Below are 24,398 nucleotides of genomic sequence, written 5' to 3' on the forward strand. Positions count from 1 at the left end.
TTGTTTTGCCGTATTATCATTAATGTGTTCTGGCGCTCTAGGGATCTTGGCTAATGCGGTAAAATGATCTAACTTTGGTCATTTTACCATATTAAATTTACACGGAAAGTGACAAAAAAGTGCCAAGATAGGTTCTGCTATCTTTAAAACGAAGCATGGTGGTGATTTGAGGATGTCACCAATGGAAAGAGCACCCTCATATTACCCAAAATATGGATTTATCTCAAAATGTCCAAATTTCAAGTTAGATCGTTTTACCAAATCAGGGCCGCGCAACCGTAGACATCCACGCTTAAACAAAGACAGAGCAAATAACGTATACATTTACAACTCCACGTTGAGGGGTTCAATCAAATCACAATTGCATAGCATGTTGTCGGGTGTTGGTGAGATAGGTCTACCGTGATTCAAGGTATCTTTATCAGTTTGTATCCCCATTTTCATATAGTAGGCCTATGCAAAATGGGGTCCTTGTGTGCAGATACTTACAAACAGGGGTGTGTTTGCAATATACAAAAAATGAGTTTTAATCACACTTCACCTTTTCAAATCGTAAAATACTACACATGCTTGCTTGTTTATCCCAGTTCACTCATTCCTACTATTATTTCCAATACTTATGTCAAACATTTACAATACCCTACATCATGCGCACTTTCTTTGGTACGCCCATTTCCTTTTTAAAGGAATTTTTATTGAAGTACAGTTGACAATACCGGGATGATCCCCTGCTCTTTTCGAATAGCTTGTGACGTTCTTTAACGTGCACACTGCATTAATGTCAGAAATTCATGTACACAGGACTGGCGGCTTAAAGTGCCCTCTGAAGCACTAAGCAAGTAGAGTGAAGTGCCTTGCTCAAGGACACAAAGAGCCAGTCAAGCTCAGGTGTTCCTCGGATTCGAACCGTTGGATTCACAGTCCAACGCCTTAACCGCTGGCGCTAGGCCACGCTCCCCTCCTTTGGATGAAAGTTATTTCGATTAGTCAACTGTATCTTTTGAGCAAGATTTGCCTATTTTGGACAGTCTGAAATTTTGCTGAAGTGTAATGTTAGCAACATTTTTGACGCGATTGCCTGTCGTGATCGGCTGTGTTTACTTCTGAACTTCCATTGCGAAGCAGCTGGCCCTTATAAGGGCATGACACACTCATTTGACTATGTGCGCATGAAGCAATTACAGCAAAATGGCGGTGCACACCTAAGAAAGTAATTCTGCAACTTTGCACATCAATTCACACACTTTAAACTTGGATTTTTGACAAGTCATTACTGAAAGAATAAAAAGTGAAATACATGTTAAAATGTACCATAATCTAACGTTTGATCAAAAATTATGAATTTTTTTAGTAAGTTTATAACCACCCCCACTTTCCATGAAAGTCGGGTGAAAATTTGTGTCACAGGAACACATTTTCTGACCGAAAATATGATAGAAAATTTGAAACTGAAAATCCAATGTGTAAAAATTACTCAGATTGGAATATATCATGAAGTTTCATTCTTCAAATCTGAACGTAACGCAGGGGTAGCGCGAGCACAAGAAATCAAGGGGTCCAATTTCATTTTTCTGGACCCTTTGTTACCTGCAAAACCAACATTTAAGGGGTCCGATGAGAAAATTTTAGGAGTCTATCTGTCCGAAATTCTAAACTTCAGAACTTGTCAAATATTCCAGTGAAATTATTACTGTTGTTGGCCTATGGTGATTCAAAAGATTTACTGATCTTTTTATTTTTTTATTTTTAATTGATGATTTATACCTCCCTGCATCGTGAAATTAAGGAGTCCATACAGTTTTTATCGGACCCTTTGGTCACTTTCGACTTGAGATTTAAGGAGTCCAAAATAGGCAAAATCAAAAAATAAGGAGTCCCTGGACGCGCAAACTCCTTAAATGCGACCCCTGACGTAACGCATGATATTTACTCTTTTTTTTCAGGCAATATGTTTCCTAACACAAGGTGCGTACTTCTCCGTTACTCTCTGTCAGAAGTATTCAGACATCTTTGGATGCCTAAATCTGTATCCAGATGTTACTGGACAAAAGGAACAAGGAAGGCACCAGTGGCCATTACAACAGTGAATATAAATAGTGTGTGTAGATATCATACAAAGAATTGTGTAATAAACAGAACTAGAACGAGATCGCAAACTTGCCAATGGAAATCTTGTAGTAGTGCAATAATCCAACTTGAACCATGTACTGTTGTTTGGGACTGCCATTCCAGAACGTATAGTGTAAAATCAAATTTTCATAAGGACCACGGCAAGAAATCTACTCAACATAAAAGGATACCCAGAAAAAAGGAGAAAAAGACTGATGCCAAGAAAAAGGTTGTTGAAATTTTACCCTTGATGACTGTGAAACAGCTAGCTGAAGCTATGGATGGTAACAAAGGTAAGAAGGTTCCACATTTTGTGTGCTCTTATTTGCTGTTGTGTCATTGGGTAATAATGAAATGGAGAAAGGCAAAAATAATGAAGAAAAAAACCCCAATTAAAATCAAAAGAAAATGGACATATATATACTTGCAACCAAGTATTGGTAAGCTATGGTGCTGAGCAAGTTGGAGCCATGGTATAACTCAATCCGACAGCTCTAACTCGATCAGATTGTGTCTCATATTAAAATAAATTACACTTTGAGTTTTGAAAAATTGCGTTTTCAAATATTCTTATTTTGTGTTTGAGAAAAATGTTTTCCTTGAAATTCTAAAAATATAAGTATGTCGGTAGGTGTAGTTAAGGGTCAACAATCAAAATAGTTTTTTGTTTGTATTCCTGTCAAGTATGACCGAGACTACATTTGTGGGGTCAGCATCCTCTTGGAATTTTCAGCAACAAGCTAGATTATGGATATTTACATGTCAGCCAAATAAGTGTTTATTTGTACTTAAAATTTGTGAAATGTATTTTGTTTTTCCCCTTGCAGATGACTTTGTAGATTTTTTACACAGAAATCGCTTTATCAAAGCAAAGTTCTATAATCATGGTAAGTATTTGAAATACTTGTAAAATTGCAGTTGAATGGATCTTCAGTTTTTGTGTCAATATCAGATGAAACATTAAATTTAAGGGGACAGTCAAAGAAAGATCATTACGGTATGTCAAGTAAAGGACATATCAAACCCAAACTTAACAGCCAAAGTAGCCTGAACACTGTAAATATCTTCTATACACCCCTTTCCAGATTATAAAATGGCAAACCAACGACTATTTAATTGCCGAAACTATAGAGGTCGGTGATAAATCATCAAAATGTATTACGGTGAAGCACAAAATGTTTGTGTTTATGAAAGACTGGAAAAGACAACATTTTCATGCACAAAAATAATTTTAGGTACTCAAAAGCAGCATACTGAAAATATGCAGACCTTTCCCAATTGCCCAAGTTTCCTCCAGTGAAAATATTGGGCTTTACAATTACATGTATTCTTCTATCCTTACAGTTCTTAGTGCTGATGAAATCAAGTCAATTCTGCAAGTTATGGGCATGTCTTATCATATTACACATACTCCTAAGGAGAATAAAGTAAAGGAAGTTGTCAACTTGGATGCAGTCAGAAGGTAACTAACTTATATAGAGTAGAAACCTAAAGATTGGTTACCCCATATGTGACATTATCAAGGGGAATGAATCGAGTCGCATGCCGGCAATTTTCAATTTGAAGTTTTTACATAATTTTCGGCAGTTTACTGAATGCTACATTTTGATACAAACCCCCATCAAAATCGGACATTTGGTTACAGAGTTTAATATGAGCAATTTATCACTGGCTGAAAGTGAAAACGTTCTAAAACAAAAGAATTTGAACACTGTTTGTGCCAATATCTCAAAAACAATAGTAGCAGCATCTGACTTGTTCCCCTTGATCATGTCACATATGAACCTACCTATGTTGCTTTAAGTTTGGCAATGACGTCACAGTCACAGCATGTTTTAGGTTGCATGGCCATAATACGCTCCTGTGTAAAGGTGGTAAATCGTAATGCTCTATGACATACAGAAACACATTTTGATGTCACTACCAAGCCCTAAGCGACACGAGATATAGTTTCGTCCTAAGCTTGACCGCCTCCCTCCCCATCTGAAATAAACCCCAGAAGTGGATTAAAAGTTAGGTTGATGTTTTTAAGAGAATAATAATATCAGTTTTGGATGTTGGAATCTTTTTATTAGCACTGAAACAGCTTTGACTGGATTGTGCTCCTTGGCAATATCCCTTGTGAAAAAAACCTCTGGAATTCTTACTTTGATATAGAATGCAATGTTTCGTCAATCTCTCAGAACTAAGTAAAGTGGCTTTGAAATTGGTTATGAATATGCATAGCTGACTAATTCAATAAGAAATCTAAAAGTTGAAAATGCATTTCTTCAACAAATCTCTTGTGTGCTCGATTAAAACATAATAATGTTGCAGCTACTGAATATATTTTGGCTTTTAGACCTCCTCCTGATCCAACAGTACTGACAACTCGTCCACCAGTAGTGACCATAATGGGTCATGTTGACCATGGCAAAACAACTCTATTAGATACACTACGCAAGACTTCTGTCGCTGCCGGAGAGGCTGGAGGTATTACTCAACACATTGGAGCCTTTTTAGGTAGGTACTATCAGCAATTCAGCATTCACAAATATAATGTATGCGATTTTGACGTCTTACCTTAACCCTAACCATTAACACATATCAGAAAGCACTAAACAATGCTGTTTAAAGATACATAACCAAATTCCTATTCCTATTGTTGCCGCCCCCAGTACACTGACGCACAGCTACTTCATTCATACTCTAGTACATGTACCTGTGTGTGTACTCTAGAGTACACACATCTGAATCACACATACATGTACAGTAGACATTGATATTGGATTGGTACTGCACAGGTACTCTAGAGTAGCCATAACGTAACTGGGCAGCAGCGTATCTCGGAAGTGTACTTGTAGCATACAAGGAGAACCAAAGTTTGTGACAAGCGTTGATATTAAATACTTTTAAACTGTTTCAGAGAAAGAAGTAAAAATTTTGTGTGAACTAGAGAAAGTAAATGGATTTTGAAGAAATTAAATATCAGATTTTTGGCCCAAAGTAGCACATACAAGGTCCATAATTTTGTATGTATTGACAGATTCAAAGGTCTGCAAACCTCGGATTTCAATAGAAAAACAACAATAACCGAGGTTTTGCATACCTTCGGAGGATATCGACCATAAAGAGACAAAAACTTCAAACAAATTGCTAAGTGTCATTTTAATTAATCTAAAACAATAACCAGTAACAAATTAATATCAAATTAATTGTGTAAATTTATTTAAAGCATGTTAAAATGGTTTTCTTATGAGGGAGGAACAGACTTCTGACACACTGTATAGAACTCCCCACCCCACATAATCGCAAATTGACACGAAAGCTTCATTCCAATTCAATTTATTTCGTCCAAAACGGTCCTGTCATACACCTTCCCCGATCAAACACATTTCTCTTGCATTTGATTCTCTTCTACTCTTCCCTTGAAAAAAATTATAATTATAATACCAAATCTATAAACACCATGGAATTCACCATATCACGTCCAAGCTCACATTGGGCGCCTTTCCTTTTTTAAAGGAATTTTTATTGTATCCATTTCACAGCAAGTTGCTTGTGTTTGCTAAAGAACAATTTCCATCCAACCAAAAGAGTTTTAAATACAGAATATCACAGAACAGTGATTTAAAAAAACCATACACTACCATGCTACTTTAGGCAAAATAACACAGACATGGCTGTGAAGTTGGGAATTTAACCCACAAAAATTGACCTTTTCGATAAATCCCCTAAGCCTTTGCGAGTACATCTGAGATGTCGTCATTTGACGTCGCATCGATCTGGGCCGATGTGCACATCGTTTATTGTTACTGCGCACTGCGCATTGCAAGTCGGTGTGGCATAAAATGACAAGTTCTCAGGTGTACTCGCAAAGGCTTGTGGGATTTACCAAAAAGGTCAATTCCGTATTCTGTACTCCATTTTCCCCTCTCAGTTGAATTAGAATCCCAGCATCAGATCACATTCCTCGATACACCAGGTCATGCTGCCTTCTCTACGATGAGGGAAAGAGGTGCCAATGTCACAGATATTGTGGTGCTAGTTGTGGCTGCTGATGATTCTGTGATGGAACAAACTAGAGAGTCTATTAGGTTTGCACAAAATGCCAAAGGTAGGTTCATATCATGGCTCTCCTACTTGCAGATAGACACAATGTAGGGGATGCCAATGTCATACATTTGTGATATGATCAAGGGGAATTAGTCAAATGTCAGCCATTTTCAATAAGAAGTTTTGTACATCACTTTCTGGTACTTTACGAATGCTACATTTTGATGTAAATCCCATCAAAATCGGTTACTGAATTATGATCAATTTATCAGTGGCTGAAAAGAATATAAATCAAAAGATATATGAACACTTGTTTTTGCCAATATTTCAAAAACAATATTAGTGACATCCAACTCATTCCCCGTGATCAGAAATTTTGATGTTAGTTATATGCCTGCTGATGATGCTCTACTCAGGGTTGCCAAAAGATTTCAGGCCAAATCGCGGGTCAAATAATCAAAAAGTCGCCCAATTTTTTTCTTTACCATTGGTTTCTATGGGGCAGGAAACTATTCAGTCGCGGGAGCCAATGTTGAAAAGTCGCCCAATTTTTTTCTTAACCATTGGTTTCTATGGGACAGGAAATTGTCAAAAATCACGTGGAAAATCTTCAAAAGTCGCCTAATTGGGCTACCAAATCGCGGGTTTGGCAACCCTGGCTCTACTGGAGCAAATGAAACATTCCGATTTGCCCAAAATACCACTGATGTAGATTTTAGTGATTCGTAGAAGAACAATTGATAGATTTATTTGCCTACAATTGATAGAATTTATGTGCCTAAATAAGCCTAATGTAGATTGACAACAGCACCCTTTTTGTACTTTGAGGCTTAGGATGCCAATGTCAAAGGAGAGGTATCTTCACACAAGGAAATTTGAAGTGCTAAAGCACCATGGCAACAAGTCGTCACTGGGCGGGAAAAACCTCATATGTACTTTTTGCCCTTAAACATGGATTGAGCAAACCATTCAATGTAAAGTCTACACCTACAAGCCTTTATCCATGTTCAAGGGCCAAGGGTAAATATGATATGTTTCCTGCATGTAATTTTGGCCCTTGAACATGGATGAAGCAACCTCTTCAATATAAAGTCTACACCTACAAGGCTATATCCATGTTCAAGGGCCAAAAGTACATATAAGGTTTTTCCCGCCCAGTGATGAAGTGTTGATCTAAATTGCAGAAAATTCATATTTGGTACTATTGCTTGTTAGCTCAAATTGTATTATGTATACTGACGTTTGATCTGTCCTGTTATTTGCTTCACCAGATGTGATCTAATGTTTTTAACATGTATGTTGACAGGTTTCCAATTATACCTTCCTTTTGTCATTTCAGTTCCAATTATAGTCGCAATCAACAAATGTGATAGGCCTAATGCAGATCCTGTAAGTTGACTATGAAATAAATGAATTTTGTCCATATTTAGTTTAATGACACTTTCCTTGCACCTTTGTTGCGTGGTATTCACAATCCTAACCCTATCGCTAAATGTGGTTTTTGGCTATCAGTAAGGAAAGCAGGAATGAAGAGAAGATGAACAAATTTTTTACTTGGCACTCCCGTGATTCAAACCTTAAGATCACCGACTTGTAGCTTTGGGGGTTTGGCTGGCATGGCCAGCGATTCCCTGGGTATATTATGACTTAGGCTGATTGCATCATGCTCGACACATGCAATGCATGCATGCGCAGTGCTTTTCTTTGTTAGATTTTGCCGAGTTAGGGTTAAGGGAACAAACCAACAGATTGATGACATCCTGAGGGAAAGTAGTCCTCCTTTTCATTCAGATTTTTTTGTTTATTTCCTATTTCCCCTCTTTGTGACATGCTTGGCCAACTATATGCTTTTTGTGCCCTTTCCCATTTTTTTTTTTTTTTTTGGCTCTCCATACTTTGCTTGCTATAATGGTTTTTCACACCTATTCTGGCCCACTCAAGTTTCCATTGTTATTTAGATTTCTTTATTCTCTGCTGCTTGATCAATGTTTCAGTCAAAGCAGTGACTTCTTATCTCTTCATTCTATGAGTAGAGCTGATCTCTACTACAATGTAGCTGTATACTGAGAGCTGGTCTTGATTTTTATTCCTTGAAAAAGAAAAGTTTTGTCTTTTTCGAAATGTAAGGGTTTTTAACTTCGTTTATACCTTTGGTGTTATTCCCGCATTGGATGCTGTGTCACATTTTTCCTGTTTTTAATTTGAACTTAAATGTAGGGGAATGACAATTATAGATACAATGTATACATTAACTAGTTTGAGACACTGTAGGACCGATACCTCAATACAGCAGAGTCGATTCACTGTATCATGAACTGAGTGTGACTGCATGCCAATATATATATTTTCTTTGATCGTTTATCAGGAGCTTACCAAAATGGATCTGTTATCCCATGGGATTCAGTTGGAATCGTCAGGCGGTGATGTACAGGCTGTAGAAATTTCAGCGTTAAAGGTAAGTCAAGTTATGACTTAGATTATATATATATATATATAGCTTATATCAATGTATGTGTTCATGCAGGAGAACTTTCAACCAATTTAAGGATAAAACACATTCAATTGTTCGGATCAATAGAAACCAAGAATTGTTGTTAGTGTAGGTCTAACCGTCTAGAGCATTCTTTGATAAATAATAAATATGGTTTTATTTCCATACATTTTCATTGGCTTATCAGCCTAAAGAAATAGCAATAATTGTCAATTATTGTAGTGACAGTTTCAATCAAGAAAACTTTTTATAGAAGCTGAAAGGTAGCTAAATTTTAACGAGGCTTTAATTTAAACTCCCTCATCAGCATGCTTAATTACCACAGACTAACTTGCTCTAATTGGATTCCTCTGCTACTGTAGGGTACAAATGTAGATGCTCTTATGGAAGCCATTATCACCTTAGCAGAAGTGCAAGAAATCAGAGGAGATTCAACAGGAGCAGCAGAGGCTGTTGTCATTGAATCTAAAGTGGACAAGGGCAAAGGGTAAGTTATGCTTGTATGGACACAGTTAAATTTTTTGTCTCGCCTGATAAGGCAGGCGACTATATAATCACTTTTCCGTGCAGATGTGTGTGTGTAGGGGTGGGGGTGTGTATGTGACAAATTTGGTTAAAGTTTTGGTTAAAGTTTGCTTTCCGCCTATTTTCTCGGAGACTATGAGTCGCACGTTCCTCAAACTTGGTGGGTGGGTGCATCTTGACCCGAGACAGAACCGGTTTGTATTGGTTAGTGGGTCAAGGTCACTGAGGTCATCTAGGGGTCATCTGAGGTCAAATTAGTAAAACTGTCATATGTCCATGACACTTGGTGGGTCCATTCAACATTTAAAGCCAAATTTTTGGAAGGTCATTTCAAGGTCACCAGAGGTCATCTGAGGTCAAATGAGTAAAAACTGTCGTATGGGCATGAAACTTGGTGGGTACAGTCAACATTTAAAGCCAAATTTTTGGAAGGTCATTTCGAGGTCACCAGGGGTCATCTGAGGTCAAATTAGTAAAAAGTGTTGGATGGGCATGAAAATTGGTGGGTACAGTCAACATTTAAAGCCACATTTTTGGAAGGTCATTTCAAGGTCACCAGGGGTCATCTGAGGGCAAATTAGTAAAAACAGTTGGATGGGCATGAAACTTGGTGGGTACAGTCAACATTTAAAGCCAAATTTTTGGAAGGTCATTTCGAGGTCACCAGGGGTCATTTGGGGTCAAAGTAGTAAAACAATCGTATGGGCATGAAACTTGGTGGGTACAGTCAACATTTTAAGCCAAATTTTTGGAAGGTCATTTTGAGGTCACCAGGGGTCATTTGAGGTCAAATTAGTAAAAACAGTCGTATGAGCATGAAACTTGGTGGGTACAGTCAACATTTTAAGCCTAATTTTTGGAAGGTCATTTTGAGGTCACCAGGGGTCATCTGAGGTCAAATTAGTAAAAACTGTTGCATGGGCATGACACTTGGTGGGTCAAGTCACCATCAGCCAGATAATCGTGCCCAGCCGATAACCGCCAAATTCATTTACCTCTACCAAAAGTAATTGAAAAAGCAGGTGGTCGCAAAAGCAGGCGAGACTCGTGGTTCGAGAACCGCCTTGTTTGCTGAAGAGGTTTAGCACTTATGTGGATCTGTGGGTAAGATTGAGGGATTCAATCATGTTTTACCATTGTTCATCACAGTGGTTTACTTTGCAGACGCGCCAGACGCGAGTTGTTAATCGGTGATGAATCCCTTTCAATAATGAAAACAAGCTAAACATCGTCTAACAACGTCAGTTAGTTATTGCTACTCAACCTTACAAGATGATCGGTGACTTCTCTGTTGATATCAGCACAATACAACTACAGAAAAAAACGGCAATGTTAAAGCTGCTATCTCCAACTGAATTCAACATGTAAACCAAGTTCCAGGCATGATGAATTTTTAAGTGCTCAAGCGTAACACATACTCACGCTTACGTTGCATTTGCGTCACGCTACTGAAAAAGTTTGGATTCATCACCGATTAACAATTAATTGTGTGGCTCCTGTACAAGTATAGGAAGAGTTGTTGAATTCCATTTTAAAACTCCATTGCTAATTTAAGTAGTGCATATTGACTGCACAAAATAATCAACTGCATAGGTTACTTGGTGTACATACTATGGGGATTACACAGTCACAGTTCAGTCATTGAATGTGGCCTCAATTTTGAGTTGGAAGGAGCCCTCTATAGTAAATAATGTGGTCATGCCTAACAAAAGGGTTAACTGCTATGTTTATTAAACAAAATTGGTTTACCATTTGTGCACTAGGCCTTTTGGGACTCTAAGCAGTCAATATCTACCTTGGTTATGGTAAACACAGTCAGGGATACATTTGGCTCAGTTGAGTGAAACAGTTTGAAGAAAATTTTGTGATTTAACCTTGATTTTCATTTTATTCGTCCCATTTTTGTTATTTATAATTATTTTTTGAGTGGCAATGTGATCCCCTGCCATTTCTTAACTTTGTATATGATTTAAACATTTATAAACTTTGTCCCTGTCTTTCTTCTTTCTAACTTTAGGGCTATTGCAACATTGGTTGTTCAGAGAGGCACCCTTAAGAAAGGTGCTATTCTTGTAGCTGGAAAATGCCTGTGTAAAGTGCGAGCCATGTTCAATGAGAATGATCGGCCCATCAAGGAAGTGCCCCCTGGAACACCTGTGGAAGTAAGCGGTTGGAGAGATGTACCTTCTGCAGGAGATGTTGTATTACAAGTGGAAACAGATGTAAGTAGCATGATTGGGCTATTCCATTTAATTTCTGCACTGCCCCTGTGGAAGATTTTAGAAATATCTTCCAAGGCGGGAGTATGATTTTCAAATGTAATTGGCCAGGGTTCTCCCTCTGTATATTCCACAGCTGGAATGAGTATTTCAAATTGAAGTTAACCCAACTGTCCATTCTATTTGAAACTCATACTGAAGACTTTAGCTAAATCTTCCACAGGGGTAGTGTGGACTTTAAATGGAATAGCCCAGTGATGTAAGTACAGCAGTAGTAATGATATTGATACCAGAAGGTGAGGAAACTGCCTGTTGTAGCTCATCTTTCTATGCTTGTGTTTCCTAATGCCTGTTCCCTTACTACCCCTTCTTGGCCCCATGTGATTGTTTGACATTTTCTTCTCAAAATCTAGACATTTTCTGATGGGTATCATTGGACTATCAGTTCAACTTATGACTGCGAGGTTGGGAGTTCAAATCCCGTCAGGGCCAATGTGTTGTGTCCTTGGGCAAGACAGTTTGCCTTGTTTGTCCCACTCAAGTCCTGGTGTGAAATGGGGGGCTGTTAGGTGGTAGTCATACTGGTGCCATTATTGTTGGCTTCCAAATGGTGTGACATGTGTAAAGCAACAGAATAAACCATTTGCTTTGCTATTGTTTTCTGAAGCGCTATATAAATACCTATTTTTTTTTATTATATGAAATGGTGTCAAACATTAGATGTGCTGATAGTTATGCTAAAAGTGTTTCACCTAAGTATGAAGTATCAGCTAAGTAGGTAATGAGGCTAAGCATCCTACACAAGGACAATTAAACACAATGAGTAATGCTTGCTCGCCACAATGGGAGGTGTTGGTTTAATGGATAGTAAACGGAGCGTTGTGGGTTCCAGTCCCACGCTGTCATATTCACTTGCTTTTTTCTTTCAGTCGGGTTGTGTGCCAACTGGGATTTGTTAAAATGTTGTCTAGTTCAATTACAACACAGTGGGTTGGTTAACTATTCCTTTCCTATGAAGTATCACTTACTAGTTTTTTGTGATCGTGTCAATTTTCTACACTAACAGAGTCGAGCCAGAGAGGTTATCAGATGGAGACAGGACCAAGAGAATCAGATCAGAGAAGAGGAAATAGCTATCAAACTTGCGGAAGAAGAGGCGACTAAAGAGCGCAAGCATTATAGCTCATATGAAGAGAGAAGGGAGCATATGAGGCAGATGAGGCGGATTAGGATAGCCCAAGGAATAAACAAAGAAAAGGAAATTGTACCTAATGAGGATCCAGAGTTGAATATAGTTATCAAAGGTTAATTAGATAGGGACATTCTAGTTGAAAACCGCATACACCCCTATGAAAGATATGATCTTATTAATCTCCCGCACAGGGGGGTGTACTAGATTTCAAATGGAGTCAACCATTCAGGTAACTCAATATGAAATCCATGCTCCCTGTGTGGAAGATAAAAGTCATGTCTTCCATAGAGGGTGTATGGATTCCAACTGGAATATCTCATTTGAGATGTGTATAGTTCATGTGGCTTTCTCGAGACGTGACTTGTCAGTTTTGTCACAGTTACTTTGTGCGTGTATAAGTGCACCACCTTCGATTGCACATGTAAAGCCCGGTCCTGACTCCACATCGCAGCGCGATGCGATGCTATATAAAAACTGTAATCTGAGTCAGGTTTTTACGAGCTCAGCGGTGAAAATTCTCATCGCGCGGTGGAAATTTCGGTCCGCGATGGAGTTGAAAAATGTTCAACTTTTTTGCATCGCGCTGCGATATCGCAGCCGTGCACGCTTTTGATTGGCTGCTGGAAAATCAAGGTCGGTAGAATGACCTTAAAAGGAGATGCAGACCCCACATGCTTTTCAAACATCGCAACATCGCGCGATGAAATTAAAATGTACATTTTAATTTCGCGCGATGCTGCGATCTTTGAAAAGCATTGCAGCATCACATCGCGCTGCGAAGTGGAGTCAGGATCGGGCTTAAACATGCTGGCTGTTTTTTTGAGTCAACACACACAATTTTATACTGCACCCATTGGAGGAGTTTGCACTGATATCACTGCCTCAAAGAAGCCCAATAGATTATAGAAAATAGGCTTCAGATTTCTGAAATACATGTTTCAGTAAATTTATGCTTTCAACCTAGGAGATTGTGGATAATCCTAAAATTAGAGCCATATTCTAACATTTCCATAAAAAATAGATCTTTTGATGTGTGTATGACCGTCCCACTTGTATGTACTGATGATGAACATCCATGATCGACTAAAATTCTCATTCTAATAATTAAACACCGGTTCCTGTGCTTTATTTAAAATCTCGGATTTTGACAAAACTACAGCATCTGAAGTCTTGATTTTTGCAGGGTATGTTAGTTTAATAAAGTTACTTACAATCAGTGTAAAAAACAGAATATTGAGGGTGTCCTCTTTAGCAAATGTTACAATTGGCTTTAATGTAGGATTTATTGTTATAAAATTAGTTGTACTGAAGAATTGACATACTGATTTAACTTTTACTTTTCAGGTGATGTAGATGGGTCAGTGGAGGCCATATTGGATGCATTAGCTTCATACGATGCCCATGATCAATGCAAGCTTAATATCATTCACTATGGTGTTGGCGGTATCAGCGCAAAAGATGTAGAAGTAGCTCAAACATTCTCAGGTAAAGAAATATTAACTAACACTGTCCACACGAATGTGTTTTTTTCCCGTCCATTACGATTGTGTTACATTATTGTATACTGCGCCAATAAAGTATCCTTACACTTGAATGGAAAAATAATCACAATTTCCAAACTGAACAATATTGGGGTAAATATGTTTTTTTAATAGATGCACTATCTAATCCTGCACAATATGACACCGCATTGAATCCAATGTGACTTCAAGAAGCAAAGTTACAAGCATTTGATTAGACGAAGGTCCAGTTTTAAAAGTGACAAACTGGCCTATTCAAACTTCACAGACTAGACATCTGGTTTGAGAGTGGTGAATGGCTAATTTATGCGTTTGGCTTTAATTTAAAACAAAAGGAACAAAAGAATAGTGAAACAAAAGAACTAACAAATAAAATGAAAGTTATGAAAAGTAAAGAAAAGTAAAAACTGAAATAAAAACTGCTTTAAATTATAATGCTTCATTGAAGAAACTGTGGTTGGCTCTTTGTTTCACTTGTTGGAATCTTTTTGCGCCTTGTATAGGCCAGTTTGTCACTTTTAAAACTGGACCTTTGTCTATTCAATTGCTTGTAACTTTACTTCTTGAGGTCACATTGGATTCAATCTGGTGTCATAATGTGCAGGATTAGATAGTGCATCTATTAAAAAAACAAATTTACCCCAATATTGTTCAGTTTTGAAATTGTGATTATTTTTCCAAGTGTAAGGATACTTTATTGGCGCAGTATATTATGAAATCAGCATCGTGTGTTCGCTCAATGTTGTCGGCATACTAAAATTGTGTCATCGTTTGTGAGTGATAAGATTTCCATCATTGGGCTGGTTTGTAGCATAATCGTAATTGCAGATGAAAATTACCTGTATGTACACATTTTGTAGTGTTGCTCAATGGACTTTGAAATTGTTGTGGTGTGTATATAACCAGAAGTGATTACAATTAACACCATGACAAGGTGCTGGCTGTGTGAATGATGTCATTGTCAATTTATTATAATCTTGTCATAATTTGGAAATTATGACATAATGGCGAAAAATACTAGTGTGGACTGGGTCTAAATCTTGCAATACTTGCAATTGCTTATATACAGCTCGAATCCGGCCATGACAAGTCAAAGCATTGCCAGGAAAAGTGAACAAGATGAAGACATCAAGACATTTGTTCAAATCCACACACCCCCATGGAAGATATGATCTTAATTACCTGACTGGGTTACTCAATTTGAAATTTGTACCCCCCTGAGTGGGAGATTAAGTACATGTCTCCCATAGGGGTTATGGATTTCAACTGCAACAGCCCAATACATGTTACTAACCATATAATATGTTTATTCAGGTGCTGTAGTTGGTTTCAATGTGACGGCATCATTAGACGCCCTAAAGCTTGCCCAGGATTCCAGTGTGCCATTAATGATGCATAACATCATCTATAGATTGATGGATGAAATCAGGGAAAATTGTAGCTCCAGATTACCACCGATCAAAGAACAAGTCATAGTTGGTAAGCAGGTGAAGGGAAACAGAAATATATGCTAGAAGATAAACTTCTTTAAGTTGTCCAAAATGTTAAATATTTTGATTTTCAAAAGCTTTTTATTGGATTTAGATTACCCCATCGTTTGTGGATGGTATTTACTCATTTCTGCATTTCATGCAGAGAAAAGGGAGGAAGTTGAAATTTAGAAGTTTTCTGTTAAATGGATATGGAATCCTTACATCCCAACCACAAGTTTAGAATTTTTATAATGGCAATTTTCATTTGTTATTTGTTTTTATTTCCCATTTTTTTATATTTCACTTGACATGATTGCATCAGATTACATTAGATGAAACATTGTGTATTTAAATCAATTTCCAAATATGAAAACCTTTGTGTAAAATTTATTTTTTGATTATTATAAATACTGAAAAAGAAGAAAATCCTGTGCAAAGGTTCTACCAATTATCTCTTTTGTAGCTTAGCAATTGATGTTACCATGTTGTTTTTGATCTTTGCGCAGGTGAGGCATCAATACTGATGTCATTTGAGATCACAGTGGGTTCCAGGAAATTGATGGTGGCAGGTTGCAAGGTCACCAAGGGTGAACTATCTCTCAGTGGGATGTACAGACTCATCAGAAACAAGGAGACGCTCTTTGAAGGTACGTATCAGGGGTAGGAAAGTCGCAATACATTGTGTGTGATGTGATCAAGCAAAGGATGCCTGCCAATAGAAAATTGATGTGATACAAGCAAGTAATATATGACCAAGAAATTTTAAAAACTTTCCAATAGAAACTGAAGGCAAATTGATGAATATTTACCTGCTAATATTTAAGCTGTAACTAATTGGGCTATTCCAGTTGAAATCCACACTACCCATGTGGAATTTTTTTTTAAATATGTTCCTTAAGGGGAGGATGTTTTTCAAATGTAATTGGTCAGGGTTAATCATTTTGAAACTCATACTCCCACCGTGTATTATGGCTTTACCGTTATCTTCTACAACTGGAGTGAGTATTTCAAATGGAAGCTACCCAATTGTCTATTCGAAGTTCTTACTCCCTCTGTGGAAGATTTTAGCTATATCTTCCACAGGGGTAGTGTCTATTTTAAATGGAATAAGACTATTGCTAATGACGTTTGGTTTTCTTGTACCCCCAGGTTCATTAGCATCCCTCAAACACAAGAAGGACGATGTGCGCTCTGTGAAGAAAGACATGGAGTGTGGAGTGCGCTTCAAGAAGGTTTTGGAGTACCAAATAGGCGATGTGATTGAATGCTATAGAGAACAAACAGTGCCACAGAAACTCGAGTGGAATTTGGGCTTCTGATGACACAGCTGCATGTGTGTGATTTGTGGGTATAAAGTTATGAATGATTTCTGCTTTGCAAATCGTTACCTTATTTAAATAATTTGCCTAAATCATATTGTTACCAGTTTGAGATTTTTGCTTAACCCCCTGAGCACTACCTGCCGATCTAACATTACCTCTGATTGGTCAATTACATGATATCTTCACTTTAATGACCAATCAGAATGGAGCTTTGCAAATAATTCACCCCAGTTTTTTGTGTGGTGAAATTATTCTAACAATGTTGCCGATTGGTCCAATTGATAATGAAAACTTCTTTTTGGCCAATTGGCAGGTAGTTCTCATGGGGTTAAATGAGCTCTGTATCATGAGAGACCTGCGTTAACAATGCTTAATTCACACAACCACTTTAAGTGGCCAAATCAAAAGAATAATTGCATAAGTTTAAAAAAATGGCAAAAATTATTTAGGCATATAGTTTTTGTTCCATTTCGCTAAAAACTAGTAAATATGACTTGGGCGATTATTGTAATAAGTTGATGTAATGTAAAACGTTGTCTGCAGACTTATTGGAAAACAGTGCAAGGCTTACCTGCCAAGTGCCATCACTGATGAAGGCAAGGAGAAGTAGTCGAGGAAGACTGGGTGAAAGGAAGATGGGAAGAAAGGAAGACAAAAGAAGAATCGCCATGGTTTGGGTTATGCGGTATCCTGTGTTATTTGTTTTGCTACTAACACATACTAATCTTGACATAGTGTGCTCTGAAAGGCAATTGAATGAGTACAGCGTGACAAACACCAACATTCTCAACACTCGACCATGACAACATAGCCATGGGAACGTTGTGGAATTATGTGCACATTCAAATGTGACATTGTGTTGATTCAGTTGAATTTCTGACTGTTAAGAGGTCGCTATGAGTGTAGCATTTTTTGTGATATATTTTGTTTCTACATCTGGTACTCTATTGAAAAGTGACTTGCAGATAATATCAACTAGAGGTCTCTTGGCATGCCCAGTGTCAAATTGCTAACAGTTGGACTTACCAACACAGGTGCCACAAAAATCACAGTTGCTAGTTGGCGTAATTGCTACCAGCATTTATTATAATCACCAGTGATTTGTTACTCGCAACTTCTGGTATCAATCTGGTATTAAGCTGTAAAACAATGAATTTATGAAAGAATGACAATAACAACAAACCTTGTCGGAATTGGACCTCATGGACGTGATACAGAAATAGTGTTGCCTTGGAGTATATTTTTGTATGGTGCTACATGCATTTCAACTTGTGCTTAATTTTCTGCCATTATGTACAATGTACATACAGACCACAAAAATGGATTTGTATTTTTTTATCAAAAGTTGCCAAAGCAATTGTTAAGTTCAAATCCAAATTGTACTTATACTGACACACACCATATCTGATATTGGACATCATATCCAGGGTAGCATTGAATATTTATGACACTGCATAAAATTAATAAATAGTGGAGATTTATGTAAATTTAAGGCATTTCAAAGCATTAATTTCAAAAATAGAATTTAATAAGAATTCATTTTGATTCGGAATGAAAATCACACTTTATTTATAATTTAGCAGTTACTGGGATGATTAGAATCATGATTATCAAATGTATAACTATGCATATTTAGGTTAAAGTTAATTAAGAACCTGACAGGTCATAAAAAGTTTTCTGAAGTTGAAATTGCATTTTTTTCTTCCAAGAAATTCACAGTAGTATTGTATTATCGCGCATATTTGACAAAACTACAACATACTTAGATTCTAAGTTTGCCGGGCACATAGCGAAGTTAATACACACCTATGATGTTGTGCCATTGTTTTATCCCGCCAATATTTTCTGTAAATGGAGTGTGATGATTGCAATAACACGCATCAGAGAAAAGTATCATAGTGTAGTGTTAATAATTGCACAGTCGTAAAAAAAGCAAGTATTTAAACATCTTAACAAAGCAAGTATTAAACGTCTTTACACTGGATTTGGTTGGGCTTTCCTAATAGCGTTTGTGAGAGTTGCGTGTTTCGCATTATTGCATGACTGCATCATATCTTCATGCATCTACAGATTTGCTGTTTCAAACACTTTGGTGTTCTTTTCTAAGGTGATGGAACCTTTATGTATTGTGTACTTTAGGATTTGAATACGTTGCAGTTTTTGCTTCCTTTAAGAAGGGTACTAGTAATAGGATATGGCAGATATCCGTCACTCTGGTAGTAAAATCTTCCTGTATAGGTATGACAGTGCCCTTTAACTTGTTTGCCGACCCAAGCACCATGTTTCTATCCGCGGGTAGAAGCTTAATTTAACAATTATTGGTGCGGTTTGGGTTTTGGATTTTAGTCTATGGGCTCTTTCTCTTGCTATGTACATGCCATTCATCAAGCCTAGATATAATACCCCTGATGTTGGTTTCAGAAGTTTCCCAATTCTTGTTAATGTCTCCAGCCTCACCATGGAAGATCAAGTTACCTCTTCTGGATTGTCCCTCCAACCTTGCTTCAAAGTGCTTTTATTTCAATGATCAGATGCAGGTCTAAGTTGACAATTATTTTTTTGCAGTCGGTAAAGGGATTGGCTGTATTTAGTACCAACCCCCACCTTTCTAATTCTCGGGGTAGCGATTTGTTGTCCATCTTTGTAAATATTTGTATTTCCAACGAAACAACAACAACATGTCAAGGTTAAAGGTGACACTTGTCAACCAAATTATATGCGTGTGCTTATCGTGCTTGCAGATGTTTGATTTGAGCCTGTTGAGAGAAATAATTCGCTGAACTGAATCTGATGGTGTGGCAGTTGTAGATGATTGATGTGATGGTTTTTGCTGGCAGTTTGGAGGTACATCACTAATGATGCCATGATATTTTATTGCATAATATTGCCTTTGCTTATCAAAAGAAGCCAGGACAAATTTCAATATAAATGTTGTATAGTATATTGACAGGAAATGAATGAAAATCTTTACAATACTTTGCTCTGACCATGGCTAGTTTCAAAGAAAATAATGAATTGTAACTTTTTTTGACCGATTTTAAGTTTTGGATTAAATACTTATGATTATCAGACTGGTGGCATTCTTATTCTTTGTCAGCAAAGAGTACTACCTTCTCTTGACCTCCTCTATCCTTTTAATCCAGAAATGTACAAAGTGGTATTTCATTTGAGCCCATCAGTGAAGTTCCTTCAATGAGACAAGTAATAGAATTTATCTCTGCTTCCAATATCATACATTGTAAAGTTGTAATTTGCAAGATGCCTTTTGTAGAAGATATCCGATCTGTTCGATTTTGGTAAATATATAACCTGTTGCAGATCAAATGTAGCAGTGATATGTTTTCCCACATACTGGGGCTCGAGAGATTTCTCCTTTGACATATCTTTATTTCATGAACCTTGGTCTTTTTGATTTTTGTATCTCTATGCCATTGATCTGCGTGCATGAAATATTTGAAATTAAGACATTTTCTCCTTAATTTCTAGTTCAAGTTTATTCATCAATCAACATCATATACAATAACATCGTATAATACAATAAACATAATTCAATAAATATAATAATAAATAGTAATAAAAGTAAATTGCAAGAATATTGATGAAATCATAGGGTAATAATAATTTATAAAAATTAATACAAGTTTAATACATTAAGCTATGTACTATATAACAATACAGTTCATGATGTGAGGTAATATACAAGATATAGTAGGGCAATTCCAAGCGTTGCGGAATGATGCAAACTGCCTTTGTACGAATTTCTTTTGATGCAGCAGCCAAATATGTATTAACAGCACAAGGTGAATAGCATAATGTTAAAGTATTTTTGGTTAGTGAATGATTAAGGTAGGAGAAACTTTTCCAAACCACCTAATTTCCTAATTTGCATATGCAAAGTTCGTTGAATGATGCGCTTGGGACCAGTATTTTTTGCACTAAAACATTCTTGACAAACTCTGTGAGTTTAGTAATCTGAGATATTAAATTTGCCACTTAATCTAAAGCTTAGGATGTAAACTGACAATTGTCAGTATCGATTAAAAAAAATTTGGGCATCGCTCTTTATGCCAAATTTTCCGATACTAGGTCACGCTATGAATGATGTAAGGAGCGCTATGGAATGATGCTGTGTGTAAAATCCCATAGAAAATGAAAAGCAGTCCATGTTTGAAAATAAAATAAATAGATCAATAAATTTGAGTAAATTGTGTTTTATATACTTGGCTACTTATGTTAGCTGACAAATATCAATATTTATCCAAAAATATTTATCACCGATTTTTTAAAATCAGATAACTTGTGTTGCATGGTCACATTTTGAAACTAAAATTATGTCAACATTTTGCTAGTCTAAAATTCTTGGAAGTGAAATTTAGCACTGGGTGTTAGCCATAGGATGTAACATAACAACTATCACCATCTATCAAGAAATAATCATCACTGTTTTTATTTTATCGTAAATTTAAAGAAAAAATCCTTGCAATCCATGAATCCTTATGGCGTTGCGGAATGATGCAGGGGGTTTTGTGGAGTTATGTCACTTACAATGGTTCAGGCAATGCTGAAACATCAATTACTGTAAAGATAATTCTGTGCAATGCATTTCAGAAAGTTCTAACCAAAAATTGTGAATATTTTTTTTCAAACGGGCACATTATGAATTATGCATCATTCCGCAACGCTATGAATGATGCAACTTTAATTGGTCGTTACCGCCATAAATTAGACTTTTTGAAAATTATTTTTGGGTCATTGGATAGGGATGAATAAATTTGCTTTGCATTCTAGTTTGAATGAAAATCAACCTTATTTTAAAATTGCAGTGGTAATAAATGATACTTTTGCGTTGCGGAATGATGCTTTTAATCGTAAAATTGGTACTCAAACAATGCTGACGATGCCAAACACGCTATAAAATTTGAAAATTTCTGGTGTTTATATTTTGAGCTACTTATAAACTTTATATTCACATGTATAATTTGTTTCCAAAATTTTACAGTACAGAGCAGTTGCTGTGTTTTTAGTTTTGCTGCTTTTACCAGTCAAGAATATGCAAATTTATGCAAATTAGGATGTTTTTCTAACAATGGACACCATTTCCTCCTAAAAAAGTACGTTTTCAGAAAATATAGCTTTTTAGCTACAATATGAGACAAAAATCACATACTTGACTTGATTTTTAAATTTTGACAATTTGGGCGAGGTTGCTTGGAATTGACCAGTAATATAATTTGTTTATCATGATTAAATGAGAATACAGGCTTACAATTAATAAATCAAATAATTTTGTCTAATACAATAAAAATGAGGAATACGATATTGACTGACGAGGTCCTTGCTTAACGCAGAGCGTGGGGGTGCAGGAACCTCATTTAATTTAATATCATGATTGCAAATAAAGAAAATTTGGTCCATTTCATCATTTCATGCCAACTGAAACAATGCTGCCACTCTATTCAAGCAAAAATTTCACATAATGGTGTATAAATACATATTGTTTTTAATGAAAACAAACATTTCCTTGACTTTGATGTCCTCTAAACGATAGTGCAAAAAGCATTTTGCTTGAATATTTTTTTAGTTATCTTGTCACAAAAATCCTGTTGTCAAAAGTAAACTTGGGGAAATTGATTTTTTATAATCATAATTATGCACAAAATTGGAGTTTAGGGGAGTTATCAATTCAATTTTTTACTCATAAGCCAGGCAAGTCAGTTGATATCAGTCACACTAAAGTGATTTTGTAGAAGCATTGATGTAAGAATTGTTGATAATGGCACCAAAGCAGAATGTAGACGTAGAAGTCAATAAAGAACATTTGAACTCATTGATTCAGGCTGTTGTGGGGGCTTATTTCCACCATGCATCTGTCTCTGGTTACCAGGTGTCTGTGGGTCGTGATTGAAATATTCACTTAGTAGAAATTCAACACTTGGTTTGCTGCAATAGAAACTTGGCCACACCTGTAAATCTACAGGCTGTTAGATAAAGTCCCTCTGATGTCTCCTGAGTTATCTGCATTTTATTTTGCTCTGTTTTGTATGCGTAGTGATCGAACAAAAATCATTTTATTTAGCAAAACTACACAATAAAAATGTAATATGTTCTTACCCATGGCTTTTGAAAGCTTCGTTGAGGGCATTTGTTGCTCTCAATTCCGCAGCCATATCTTTTTTGGAAGTGGTGTGTTGGCAATTTCTATATTGCCAATGTCTTGGCATGCGTTGCAACCAAATACCTTTAATGTTTGTGAGCTCTTTAGGTTTTGAGCATTCATGAGCTCATTAAATTGGGTTAAATTCATTAATCACACTACTCGTCTTCTTGCTTTCGATCTCTTTTAATGCTCAAACAAGAGCTCCAATGACCGGAAATATCAGTTGTTTTGATCTATTGCATAAGTTGTTTTGATCAACTATATATTAAGTACTTGATCTGCAGCAGTTTCATATACTGCCACTTTACCTGACCATAGCGCAGCGTGTTTAGAATCTGATAGGCCTGTAACAAATTCCGTATTAACTTAAGCATATGGCAAGCACCAAAACCAGCACTTGTTCTTCGACATGGATAGCTGCTGTCTCGATGCTTTCATTAAAAATTCCAGGCCACTGGCAGGCCACTGGTGCATTAGCAATCAACATTATTCCCACCAAACAAAACAAGCGAATTGTGCATAAGTGTTACATGTACAGTATGATGTGCTGGTATTCAGGGTCAGTTTGAAAGTGTGATCTGTGGAATGTTTTGTCTGCATTGCTGTAAGTACATATTATGGTGGTGGTCTAGTTAGCATTTCTCTTGAATATTGACCCCCTCCCCATTGTGAATATCTTGCCACCTGCAATTGTAGCTGTATGGTGTGCCCCCCCCCCCTCTGCAATATCTCCTATGATTGCGGCGGATGTCCCAAGTTTTGTTTGTTATATCAAATAAAAAATCTTTGTGACGTTGTATCTGCAAATATGTATGTTGGTATTGTTGTAAGTTGTTGTCTCCCCCCAAATAAAAATATATGTCCATTGTCTACTGTCTATACTTGTGGTTGAATGCCCCATATGTCCCCCCAGTCCAACTGTGGCTGTATCATCCGTTACTTGATTGTAGCGCGTCAACTACCGATTCACTGAGAATCTGGGCTGCTATATCTACCCTCATTTTTTGATTTGAGAAATAGACATGCTTTTGACTCGAATTTGTTGGCTGCCACAAGGTTGTTGCAGCTTGTGCAACAGCTCCATACTTGCGCTGCTACATGGTGAAAGAGGAATACAAATTGTATTATTTTTTTCTCACCTTCCCGGGTCCATCTGGTTCATCTGGTGGCAATTAAATGTAGAGTACCTTATGAGGCGAATGGGTTTCTTATAAGTTTTATCATATGGCAGACGTCAAATAGGAATGAGATTGGTTCCCCTGTCACTGGATGAGGAAATGTACCCTTGAGTTGATCTGCTGATAAGTTGCAACCTAGGTATTCAATTCAATTCAATTCAAAGTAGTTTATTCACAT

General features: G+C 36.9%; 1 protein-coding gene across 1 annotated transcript; it reads left to right on the top strand.

Annotated features, from left to right (window-relative positions):
* Positions 1–1,944: 1,944 nt before the first annotated feature.
* LOC140153657 (translation initiation factor IF-2, mitochondrial-like) lies at positions 1,945–18,778 on the top strand. The gene is made up of 14 exons (XM_072176457.1): positions 1,945–2,402; positions 2,937–2,996; positions 3,454–3,571; positions 4,451–4,611; positions 6,029–6,205; positions 7,484–7,533; positions 8,510–8,599; positions 8,998–9,122; positions 11,178–11,382; positions 12,446–12,683; positions 13,916–14,056; positions 15,406–15,570; positions 16,070–16,210; positions 16,713–18,778. Exons 1-14 carry the CDS (start codon positions 1,949–1,951, stop codon positions 16,880–16,882), a joined length of 2,295 nt encoding a protein of 764 aa, XP_072032558.1. The 5' UTR covers positions 1,945–1,948; the 3' UTR covers positions 16,883–18,778.
* Positions 18,779–24,398: the final 5,620 nt, after the last annotated feature.

Source organism: Amphiura filiformis, chromosome 5, assembly GCF_039555335.1.
Source record: "Amphiura filiformis chromosome 5, Afil_fr2py, whole genome shotgun sequence".
Lineage (NCBI taxonomy): Eukaryota > Metazoa > Echinodermata > Ophiuroidea > Amphilepidida > Amphiuridae > Amphiura > Amphiura filiformis.

Bases quoted from the DNA above. Each gene is read 5' to 3' on its own strand.
- LOC140153657 (XM_072176457.1), top strand. From the start codon at position 1,949: ATGTTTCCTAACACAAGGTGCGTACTTCTCCGTTACTCTCTGTCAGAA. The intron at 11,383-12,445 runs GTAAGTAGCATG...CTACACTAACAG, and splicing joins TATTACAAGTGGAAACAGAT to AGTCGAGCCAGAGAGGTTAT. The intron at 15,571-16,069 runs GTAAGCAGGTGA...ATCTTTGCGCAG, and splicing joins CAAAGAACAAGTCATAGTTG to GTGAGGCATCAATACTGATG.